At 37.7% G+C, this 12509-nt stretch overlaps 2 protein-coding genes across 3 annotated transcripts in view; both read right to left on the reverse strand.

The window, feature by feature from the left end:
• Positions 1–4576, reverse strand: part of prtga (protogenin homolog a (Gallus gallus)) — a 39391-nt gene extending 34815 nt beyond the window's left edge. Inside the window, exons 1-2 of the mRNA XM_084408980.1 lie at positions 4475–4576; positions 3021–3320 (exon numbers count right to left, since the gene is read on the reverse strand). Coding sequence (XP_084265106.1) covers positions 3021–3320; positions 4475–4541 — 367 coding nt within the window. The 5' untranslated portion in view covers positions 4542–4576. The remainder of the gene's footprint in view (positions 1–3020; positions 3321–4474) is intronic.
• A 3452-nt stretch (positions 4577–8028) lies between these two features.
• nedd4a (NEDD4 E3 ubiquitin protein ligase a) overlaps positions 8029–12509 on the reverse strand; it is a 41666-nt gene continuing 37185 nt past the window's right edge. For both annotated transcript variants that reach the window (XM_084408818.1, XM_084408817.1), the window contains 7 exons: positions 12406–12479; positions 12178–12238; positions 12035–12094; positions 11853–11960; positions 10990–11086; positions 10148–10220; positions 8029–9200 (listed from right to left, as the gene is read on the reverse strand). In XM_084408818.1, coding sequence (XP_084264944.1) covers positions 9098–9200; positions 10148–10220; positions 10990–11086; positions 11853–11960; positions 12035–12094; positions 12178–12238; positions 12406–12479 — 576 coding nt within the window. In that variant the 3' untranslated portion in view covers positions 8029–9097. The remainder of the gene's footprint in view (positions 9201–10147; positions 10221–10989; positions 11087–11852; positions 11961–12034; positions 12095–12177; positions 12239–12405; positions 12480–12509) is intronic.

Genomic DNA, 12509 nt, shown 5'->3' on the forward strand with positions numbered 1-12509 from the left:
AATGCATATTAAAATATGCATTAAATAATAAAAAATTTAGGCAATAAATTAATCAGCACAATTCATTATTTTATACATGAAAAACATCTAAAAATCTCTCTTTATACATATGCTTAAAGTTGCATAAAGTTTTAATGCATAAAGTATCATGTGTGTGTATGTACATTTATTTGTGTGTGTCTGTTTTAATATGTAATATAATTAATGCTGATTAACTGTATATAATCAGATAAATCGATGCAAATATCATGCATATTCATTATATTGCCCAGGTTGGCATATATTTAACTCAATTTTTGTGTGTGCAGATTCTTATATTGAGCCGAGCCGATATCCCCCACAATTCCCCTGGAGCTTTGTTGTCCATCTGCACGGTGTTTCCCAGGTACCTGCAAACTTTACGAGTTTTTAGAGAGTCTGTATAAAGACTCTAAATGCCCCTTTAAAGCCAGCCTGTAAAACACTCTTCACTGTTTGTCAAAACTACTCCATTCCCATAATCCTCTGCCTGTAAATCCCACTGTATAGATGAGCTCGTGGTGAAGCGGGGTAAAGTGGGTCGCTCTGTAACATACGCGGTGTCTCTCGCCCATCCGTTCCCTCACTGAGACTCATTAGATGAATGTGAGAACTACAGATCTCACACACCTGCAAACATACAGACATCAACCCTGCGCTCGCACTCGTTGATGAGAAATGCTGCAAACACACACACACACACACACACACACAAATATACCATAAAAACAACTACAGCTTGTATAAAGATGATCCATGAACAGTTTGCTTGTTCTTTGCGCTTTGACGCGAGTTATTTTGATCATGTTGATGACTGAAGTGGATCTCAATCAATACCACAAATCTGACAAATAAGTGGAAAGACCCAAACACACACTCGTCTAATCATCAGAGGTCTGTTAAACTCGTGAACAATCACTAACATTTCCCTAGTGCTGAAGTTCTGCTGTGAACGAGAGAATGCAGAGAGAGAAGAAGAGACACACTTTTGTCCGACACATGGCCTCAGGAGAGAGGTCCTTTAAAAGCCAAATCTCCACACACTCACACACACACACACACACACACACACACACACACACACAATGGCTGTGGTCAGGCGCTGTGAATAGGGGTCATACCCTCTTTAACACCAGAGCTCTAGCGTCCTCCGCAAACTGAGAACCTCAAACCTGCCGGCTTCATTTACACACCAATGAACACATTCTCACACAGCCGTGAGCCTCCACACACACACACACACACACACACACACACACACACACACACACACACACACACACACACATACATACATCAGCTCAGCTGATTAATAACCCATAAATGATCATTTTGCCTGTTTTTCACACTGATTACAATCTGATAAAGAATTTGACATGATTTAATAAAAAAAAATTACTGAATTGAATGTTTATTACTTTTTTTGTATATCTATCTATCTATCTTTCTTTCTTTCTTTCTTTCTTTCCATCTATCTATCAATCCATCCCTCTATCTATATATCGATCCATCCGTTTATCATCCAAATATCCATCTATCCATCTATCAATCCATCAATCTATCTATATATCGATCCATCCGTTTATCCATCCATCCATCTTTCTTTCTTTCTTTCTTTCCATCCATCTATCAATCCATCCCTCTATCTATATATCTATCCATCCGTTTATCATCCAAATATCTATCTTTCTATCCATCCATCTATCTATATATCGATCCATCCGTTTATCCATCCATCCATCCATCCATCCATCCGTTTATCATCCAAATATCTATCTATCTTTCTATCTATCAATCCATCCGTTTATCCATCCATCCATCTTTCTTTCTATCCATCCATCCATCCATTAAAATATCTATCTATCTATCAATCCATCCCTCTATCTATATATCGATCCATCCGTTTATCCATCCATCTTTCTTTCTTTCTTTCTATCTATCTATCTATCAAAATATCCATCTATCAATCCATCCCTCTATCTATATATCGATCCATCCGTTTATCCATCCATCCATCCATCTTTCTTTCTTTCTTTCTTTCTTTCTATCCATCCATCCATCCATCCATCCGAATATCCATCTATCTATCTATCTATCTATCTATCTATCTATCTATCTATCTATCTATCTATCTATCCATCCATCCATCTATCTATCCCTCTATCTATATATCGATCCATCCGTTTATCCATCCATCTTTCTTTCTTTCTTTCTTTCTTTCTTTCTATCTATCTATCTATCTATCTATCTGTCTATCAAAATATCCATCTATCAATCCATTAATCTATCTATATATCGATCCATCCATCCATCCATCCATCCATCTTTCTATCATCCATCCATCAAAATATCCATCTATCTATCTATCTATCTATCTATCCATCCGTTTATCATCCAAATATCTATCTATCTATCTAACAATCCATCAATTTATCTATATATCGATCCATCCGTTTATCCATCCATCTTTCTATCATCTATCCATCTATCCATATCCATCCATCCAAATATCTATCTATCTATCTATCTATCTATCTATCTATCTATCTATCTATCTATCTATCTATCTATCTATCTATCTATCTCAAAAGCGTGTGATCTTGGCCTTTAGTCGGCGCTCATGAGTGCAGATGTAAAGATGAGGAGCATCAGTCTGTGAGCTGTAAACCTGTCGGCTCGTGACGGCTCAAACACTGACGCTCCTCCATCACACTGCTCTTCCTCTGTGTGTCTCTGTACGGAGAAGGAATTCAGCAAACACACACTTAAAAATAAAAGTTGCGATTAGAGCTGATGCTATATGAGAAATTGTTTTAATGGTTCAGCTTTTTGCTGAATCTAATATGATTCAGGAAGTGTTACATGTCTGTTTCCTCTCTGATGTCACTGTACGTTGATAAATCTGCAGTGATTTAATCACAAAGGACATCTGAGCAACACTGGCACAGACTGGGTACAGACTGGGCACAGACTGGGCCACTTAAACAGGCAAAGCAACTTACTTGCGATAGTCAAGCGGGCTTTCTGGCTGAGAATAGATCCATATTTGTTCTGGGCAAGGCACTGGTAGAACCCTTCATCTGATTTGTCCTTTCGACTCTCCACCTCTGAGATGAACAGAGAGCCGTTGTTGAGCAGATAAACTCGCTCCGACTCCGTGAGAGTCACTGCGTTCTTCAGCCACCGGATGCGGATCGGAGCCTCGCCGTGGGCCTGACAGTCCAGAACCACAGCGTCCCTCCTCAGAACCGTCACATCATGAGGCTCCTTTATGAAGAACAGCTCACTGAAGCACATCACACCTGCAGGGACGGACAGAAGAACGCGAGTGAGACTGAGATCCAGCAGCTTGAGTTTCTTTGAGTTGCTGTAATCATATTTGATATGATGGATTACTTGCAGTAATCCCCTCATTCACGGCTCATGAAGTCAGAAGCGACTCCATTCGGGTCTAAAGAAGAGCTGTGATTTATTCCCAGCATGAAATTCATGAGACATTTAGCAGCCCACCGCCACGAGAGCAGCAGGATAAAAACTCAACATTAAAACACTTTATCAAAGATTTAAAAAGAAAAATGAACATGCATAGTATTTTTATGAGATGCATGTGAGATGAATGCTCTTCATGAGTTATAAAAGAGCTTGCAAATGCTATTTTGAGCATAAAGAGAACTAAAGAGAAAAAATCTAAATCAGAAGATGAAGATGAAGCATAAAAAAACTTTCACAGTATAAAATGTTGCAAATATTATAAAATGCTCACCAAATCAGCAGTTATATTGCATTCAAGTCGATACAAATATGAAAAAGCATTAAATATGAATAAAAGTTTTCTATATAAAAACTATTTAAAAGCTGATTGATTAATAATCTGTTATGCAAGAATGAGAGTTTATATTAGGTGACATTCAAATAACTTTCTTTATTTTAAAAAATATTGTAAGTGATTGCTTAACATGTATGTAGTTCATAAACATTTGCATTTGAATATGCATGAAGTCCCATGATGCTACCCAACTATTTGAATGTGCATAAGCATTTTGTCATGCTCAGTATAATGTCTGAACGACATAGATAGATGATATTTAAAAGATACTTGATCGAGAACATGTGAGTGTTTAATGAGACATGGTTATCAGAGAATCAGTTTAATCTCGTCGTCCGTTAGGACTTTAACACGTTTTGCATGATCGCTGCTTTGAAGTTTGTTACATTGTGTTCCGCGCGCTTGATTGTATCAAATCAATGTATCAATCAGTGTATCTCTGAAACTCTGAGCGTTCATTTAGAAACCTCTCATTTATGAAAACTTATCTAATTAAAAACACATTTAAATAATGTTTGCTGCATAAAAGTTGAGGGTTTCTTCATCCTGCACTATTTAAGTCATGAGACACCTTGACATTTCTGTTTAATTAATTCCTGCTCGAATAATTACTGCAATAAACGGTCTTACCTGAGATTGGCAGAAATACTGCAAAAAGCAGCAGACGCTGGTATAAATCCGTTTTAAAAGACGCCATTTACTGTGTTGGTCCGAGCATGCCTGAGCCCGTGCGCTGCGGACTCGAGCTCCACACACTATCTGACTGAACCGAGCGCGCGATGCTGCTGACCGCTGCGCGCGCACTACTTCCGCGGACGGACACACCTGAGCGCGATGCGTGACGCGGCTCATCATCAGGAGATTCCTCCGCCTGCGGGCACTGCACGTGGAGCGTGACGTCACCGGCCGGGATACCGCCTCTGAAAACAGATGTAGAGATTTTATATTCATGAGAAGATATGAACATGAGATGATTTACCTCTTATTAGTATTTACTATATTATATCTATATATATATAGGCTATATCACGTTATCACAGTTCTCAATGATTGGATGACATTTTCAAAATCATTTAGAATTTTAAATAAATTTGTGTATTTGTTTTGCATGCAGTGTTTACAGTAATAAACATTAATATTAAACCGAGATTATTTATAAATGTTTTCAGATTTTAGTGCATGAAATCCTTCATACATATATATTTCCTATATTTATATACACTGTAGGCCTAGTAGGCTATATACAATGTTCAATAATATATATATATATATATCGATAAAATGTATCTGCAATACTAGTCTAATAATATTAATATATCACATTAAAACATTATAGATTTATATATATATATATATATATATATATATATACACACAATATATATAGTTTTATATAATAAATATAGTATAAATAAATCCACTTTTAATATTTTCACATCCATACATTATACATTCAAATCAATTCTAAATCATTTTTTGTTTTACATCACATTTTCATCAATAGCAAATCAAATCATATTGCCATAAAGCCTAAGTTTGATCAGGGTTAAAGCATTTTGTCCTCTACCTTGTGTTTATGAATATTTATATTTGTTACTTTTGTGTTTATAGTTGACTGTGACGTCCAGTGCCAGATGATATTAACATTTTTTGATGCAGTGGCCTAGAAGAGTATTTGAACCCTAATATCATACTGCAAAAAAAGTAATTCTGTCAATCATAAACATATGGAGTGTCTCAATCTCTGTCTCTTTCTCTTCATCGTCACTTTTCTTCATCCGACATACTAACACTCCTGCTAAAGAAAGCAAAGCATTTGAGTCTTTGTGACAACTAGCCCCGGTCTCCCTCTCTCTCTCTCTCTCTCTCTCTCTCTCTCTCTCTATCTCTCTCTCTCTCCCTCTCTCTCTCTCTCTCTCCCTCTCTCTCTCTCTCTCTCTCTCTCTCTCTCTCTCTCTCTCTCTTTCTCTTCCTCTCTCTCCCTCTCTCTCTCTCTCTCTCTCTCTCTCTCTCACACACACACACACACACACACACACAGCTGATAACACAGATCAGGATCAGCCGGGTATCGATGTCTTGTGTGCGACAGCTGCAGACTGAAGAGAGAGTATCGATCTGCTCTGTGGCTCGGCCTGTTCGAGAGTCGAGCAGAAGTGTGACCTCTGACCCCTGACCCCCGCGGACCCTCGACCGGCCGGACAATAGTTCTGCTCCGACTAAAGGTCTGGAAGGACAATGAGTCGGTTTAGAGAACATCAGGAGAGAAGAGGCCGAGTTCAGTTTCCCACAGTCAGCAAACAGCTCAGCTCAGGGTTTAAAGGGGAACACCTTCGTTTCGGGTCCAGTTCTCCATGCATATTCCTGCTGTTTATATAAAGCACATATTAATGCCTTATTCTACACCCCTTAATCCTTAACAACTACCTTACTAATTAATAAGCAGTACTTATGAGTTTATTTATCGTAGTTAATAGTGAAAACTGGACCCTAATCTAAAGTATGACCTTTTAAAGTATGACCTTCTCTTCACAGTTCTCCACTTCTGTGATCAAAAACAAAAAGAGCAGAATCTGCTGTTAACGTTTTCCTTCATTAGTTCATTTGAAATGGTCCTGGGTTTGACAAATAGACCAGTTTCATTTAGTCTTTCACTTATTATGAGCTCATAAAACACATGACACAAAACAATTAGCAAAATGCTAGTTCAGATCTAAAGCTACACCTGTGTAATTGTACTATAAATTGACAAATTATAGTCTCAATAATAATATTAATCAAGTCAATCTATATGTAATAATAATAATAATAACAGAAAAATCACAATAAAAACATAAAACGTGCTCAATTATTATGCTGAAGTGTTTTAAATAAGAATTATATAATGTATTATAGGCTAATAGTCTCAAGAATTTATATAAAATAATAAAAAAATCTCCATCTGTAGTTTGCTCCTGTGTCACGTGCTGTTCCAGCTGATGAACAGAGATATCTGTATCTATTGGGTAATAAAAAGCAGCATCTCATTTATTCAAACAGCAACTGCTAATATGCTAATACACCAGATCTGATCAATAACGGATCAAATCAATATGTGTTTCCCACGACAGAGCGAAAGAAGATCCGGCACGAACTCTAAGAGCTCTCTCATTGGACAGGACTGCTGTCAGTTTCCCACATCATCCCGCCCCCTCGGCGGAACCACGCCCCCTCTGACCCAAGCAGTGTCCGAGAAGTTGAATGAAATGGTGTGTGACCTCTGACCTGTCAGCTGACCTCTGAGGGGCAGAAGGAGGGCGGGCACAAAGGGGGGGATGGGAGAGAAAAGAGAAGAGAAAGCATTGTCACTCACTAGTACAACTGTTGTGACAAACACACACTTCATCACTCAGCACTCTCACTCGGCTCAGCTTTATCTTTTACTTTGACGTTATATTTTAATATATTATTTGAATGTAAATATAGTTCTCAAACTATATATATATATATATATATATTATATATATGCATGCAATACTATAATACGTTCTTAAAAAGTTTACGGCGATATCGCGCCCCCTGTTGGTGGAAAGCAACAGTGACGCGTCGCTTTGACCTGCGCTGTTACTGCCGCCTAGTGGAGGTTTGGAGAACTACATGGTATTCGCATCACTGGGCCATTTACAATCATTATCTTAATAATTCAGAACCTGTATTAAGTGATGTTTATTTGTAAACGATGTATTTGAATAAGTACAAAATAACTAAAATATAAAAATAAGCCAAATCAAATTTGTATTTAATACCATTATTATTATTATTTAAAGATGTACCTTCCAAGAGAAGATGTGCTTCCCCAGCTGAGTCTGGCTTCTTTTTCTTCCTTAAAAATCTTCAGGATTTTAGTATAAATTTAGGATGGTATATTTAGGATACAAGCTACATACAATTAACAATGAGAACATTATAATTGTGTGCTTGGCTTACAATAGTGAGACTTTTGTTTTTGAAATCAGGCTTTAAAAAGTTATATTTAACTTTGGATTAAGATTTATTGGCTTATTATCTGCTTTCAAATATAAAGAATGATCAGTTATTGGTATCAGCCAAAATGTTAATATCAATGCATCCCTATAGCATAATGTATAAACACTAGTATGTATTGTAAATAAAGACTTCACAAACCTCAATGAAGACATCACATGGAAAGAGTCGTTTTCATTTTATTAATTGTCCAAAAATATGCAGCCATAAATATCGGCGTGACGATTAAAACAAGCACATTTTACATTAAAATGAAAGACACTTTTGCTCATAAAGCTTTGATAGAAAACCCTTCCTGAAAGTCCCTCTCCTCAGTGCCGAACCGCTGTAGAAACGCAGTGGACGTTCATATAGTAGCGTCTAACTATACAACAGCACAGACCATTAAAGTGTTTCTCCATTTAAAGTTGCTCTTCAGCACACTGAATCAAATAGCTTATATTACAAATGAAGGCAAAGTTATTTAACAGTCCGATACGTTTCTTCTGAGACAAAACGTGCTTACTTTAAGCAATATTTATGCTGTAAACATTTAGTAAATGATATAAAGCGTCACAAAATCACATGAGTTGATGTATATACAAGTAAGACTGGAAACTTTTGTTCAGAAAAGTGCTTCAACCTTCGAAAGCAGTACAAAAAATACCATTTTAATAATCATATGGTTTTCAAAAGTGGGGAATCTGTAAACAAAAAACCATGTAAACAAAGTCAAAGTGAGAAAACAATGAATAAGAGCAAATATTGAGAGTTGCTCTGACTTTGTGAATTTTTTTAAACATTCAAAATCAAAAAATGACTATTTATACAGATACCAACAACATAATAGCATCATATTGTGTATTTTGGGAAATGTTCACTTCGACACATCTATAATGCATGACTTAAAAGCTCATATAAGAAATATATACGCTTCCTTAATTATGCCCAAATGCATAGATATGATCAAATCTATAGATATTTAGAAATTTCGTAGGTAGAAACGTACAGTATGCAGAGGTACATTACAAAACGTTGTGTTGTAAACATCATAAACATACAGATTTGTTTCATTTCATCAGATCAGCTTTCGTAACACCGGCGTTCACCAGATCTTGTGTCTTGTTACCCGTCCTTCTTTCCCGTAGAGCCACACACACACACACACACGCACGCACGTGTGCCGCCCGGTTTAAACCGACAGTCGTGATGCTGTCGTCACGGTTACGCTCCTGTCCTGGACGGCAGAGTTTAATCCACTCCATCAAAACCCTGAGCGTTCTCTATCGCCATGTGCAGTTTCTCACGCAGCTCCTCGAACGTCTCGTACGGAGGGAGATCCAACCGGTTAAAGCTGAGCGAGACACACAACAACACATGAGTGATTCGAGAGAGACAGACATACAGACAGACAGACAGACAGACAGACAGACAGACAGACATAGACAGATAGATAGACAGATAGATAGACAGAGACAGACAGACAGACAGACAGACAGACAGATATAGACAGACAGACAGATATAGACAGATAGATAGACAGATAGATAGATAGACAGACAGACAGACAGACAGACAGATAGACAGACAGATAGACAGACAGACAGATTATAGACAGATAACAGAGACAGATAGACAGAGACAGACAGATAGATAGACAGACAGACAGACAGACAGACAGATAGATAGACAGATAGATTGTAGACAGACAGACAGACAGACAGACAGATTATAGACAGATAACAGAGACAGATAGACAGAGACAGACAGACAGATAGATTGTAGACAGACAGACAGACAGATAGATAGACAGACAGACAGACAGATAGGCAGGCAGACAGACAGATAGGCAGACAGACAGACAGATAGGCAGGCAGACAGACAGATAGGCAGACAGACAGACAGATAGGCAGACAGACAGACAGACAGATAGACAGACAGACAGACAGACAGACAGACAGACAGACAGACAGACAGATAGATAATAGACAGACAGATAGATAGATAGATAGATAGATAGATAGATAGATAGATAGATAGATAGATAGATAGATAGATAGATAGATAGATAGATAGATAGATAGATAGATAGATAGATAGATAGATAGACAGACAGACAGACAGACAGACAGACAGACAGACAGACAGACAGACAGACAGACAGACAGATAGATAGATAGATAGATAGACAGACAGATAGACAGATAGACAGACAGACAGACAGACAGATAGATAGATAGACAGACAGATAGACAGATAGACAGACAGACAGACAGACAGACAGACAGACAGGTCTCTCACCAGGTGTGTGCTCGGGGTAGTTTGTCCCTCGTCCCCCACTGTTCGATGGTGAATAACTGCGGCCCGTTGGATCCTGATGAACCAGCAGAAACACAATACTTCACGTTATCAACCAAACTGAAACGCCATACAGTGAAGCACGGAAAACAGTATTAAAGGATTAGATCACTTCAGAATTAAAATTTCCTGATATTTTACTCAAGCACACGTCATCCAAGATGTTCATGTCTCTCTTTCTTCAGTCGAAGAGAAATGAAGGTTTTTGAGGAAAACATGATGCGCCACAAATTACATAATCACGTTGAAAGGTCAAGCGTGACGTGGGCATAAGTACCGACCTAGTGTTTACAAAGCCAACGTGCAAAGACTAAGTCAAACGCTATTTACAAAAATAAAATTAAAATAAAAGGTAAAACAACGATGTCGAACGATTTTGAAGTTGGAGGAGAACATGAGATGGCGTTTTCCGTGACCTTTCAAAGTGATTACGTAATGCGCAAAGTCGTGGACATGCAAGACTTAAAAAGTATATAAAATGTTTATTTAGTTTATAAACTGTCCGCTGGTTTGTCTAGATAAGACTCTCATTCCTCGGCTGGGATCGTGTCGAGACTTTGAAGCTGCACTGAAACTCACATTTGGACCTTCAACCCGTTGGACCCCATTGAAGTCACTATATGGAGAAAATCCTGGAACGTTTTCCTCAAAAACATTCATTTCTTTACGACTCAAGAAAGAAAGACATGAACATCTTGGATGACGTGTGGTTGAGAAAATCATCAGGAAATTTTAATTCTGGAGTGATCTACTGGTGAGTATGGTGAGATGGGGGCGGGGCTTACCGTAGAGCTCAGCAAAGCCGTTCATTGGTAGGCGAGACGTGCCCGTCACAAACTGCAGCAAACGGATCCGCTTTTCTGCATCCATCAACAGCACCGCCTGAAATCCCATAAACAATGAGCCGATGCGTTAAAACTGACCAATACACTGTCTACATTACATTCTTCATTCTGATTATTAGTAATAATATATGTAGAAGTGATTTAGGGATTTAGGTACTTGCTATGTGCAAGAATAACCATTAGTTGTGGTAAAAATCATTATAATTTACATCCTCCAGTGGCTCATTGATTTACATGTAGGGCTGTTCGATTATGGTAAATGTCAGAATCATGATTATTACTGATCAATACTGACGTAACGATTATTTCATGATTACTGGGATTACTAGTACTAACTTTTTTTTAAACATCTTTTTTGAAAGTAATTTCCCTTGAATATAATTAAACTGTAAAACATAAATAATATAATAATAATTAAAAATAAATAAATAAATAATTGTAAAAATGAAATAAAATTAAAACAAAATTAATAAAATTAAAACAATTTATTAATAAATTTAATTATTCAATTTTTTTATTTTTTTATTATAATTGTTTATTTGTTTTTCAGTTTAATTTAATTTGAAGGAAATTACTTCTATATATGTGGCACAATACTCATATTTATCTCTATTATCTTATTTTTAAAGTCAGAATCGTAATTGAAATTAAAACTTGATTAATCGCCTAGCATATTTAAGCCCCATTTTGTTTTATAACCACTAGAGGGCCAGAAGTTGCATAGTGTACCTTCAAGTTCAACAGTGAAAAGATGCAAAACAAAAACTGATATGATTTGATTTTAATCAGGAATCAAATCTGACCTTCCAGAACCAGACGATGGCGGGGTGATTTGGGTTGTAGCCATTTTTATACTTCGTGTTTTCTCTCCAGTCGTTGACGTCCACGTCTCCCAAGCCACACATCAGCAGCTGAGGAACACAGACAGGTCAGTCAGGGTTTAGAGAGCTCAGATGAATAAAGTTTCTAGAGCGGGTCGTCTCACCTCCAGCTCGTTTTCATCAAAGATCTTGATCAGGTCCAGAGGGATCAGCTCATAGAAACCCTGCAGATAAAACATCGAGACATAAATCAGCGTGAGTCTCGGTGGGCGGCAGTGACCTGAACTGACCGAACGAGCGTCTGTACCTCCTTGAAGGCCGTCATCTGTCTCTGGATCCGGTCTACAAACCTCCACTGCATCACCAGACTGGAGATAAACAGAGGAGAGAGTATTATATCTCGTTTATCTAGCAAACAACACTAACTCAAAGTGATCCCATCGGCATTGATGACACTGATTTCTAGTGTGTGAACTTTCACAAGTGTCAAATGTGTTGAGGTCTGTCCGTGCCACTAGAGGGCGGTGAAACATACTGAATATACTCCTTTTTGTTGGTGTCATTGACGACAATGTCAGCACCTCCTGGCTTCAGATCACGCTGGTGCGTCTGCGGAAGAGATCAAGACATTTCAAATCA

Source organism: Rutilus rutilus (genome assembly GCF_951802725.1).
Source record: "Rutilus rutilus genome assembly, chromosome: 5".
NCBI classification, from domain to species: domain Eukaryota; kingdom Metazoa; phylum Chordata; class Actinopteri; order Cypriniformes; family Leuciscidae; genus Rutilus; species Rutilus rutilus.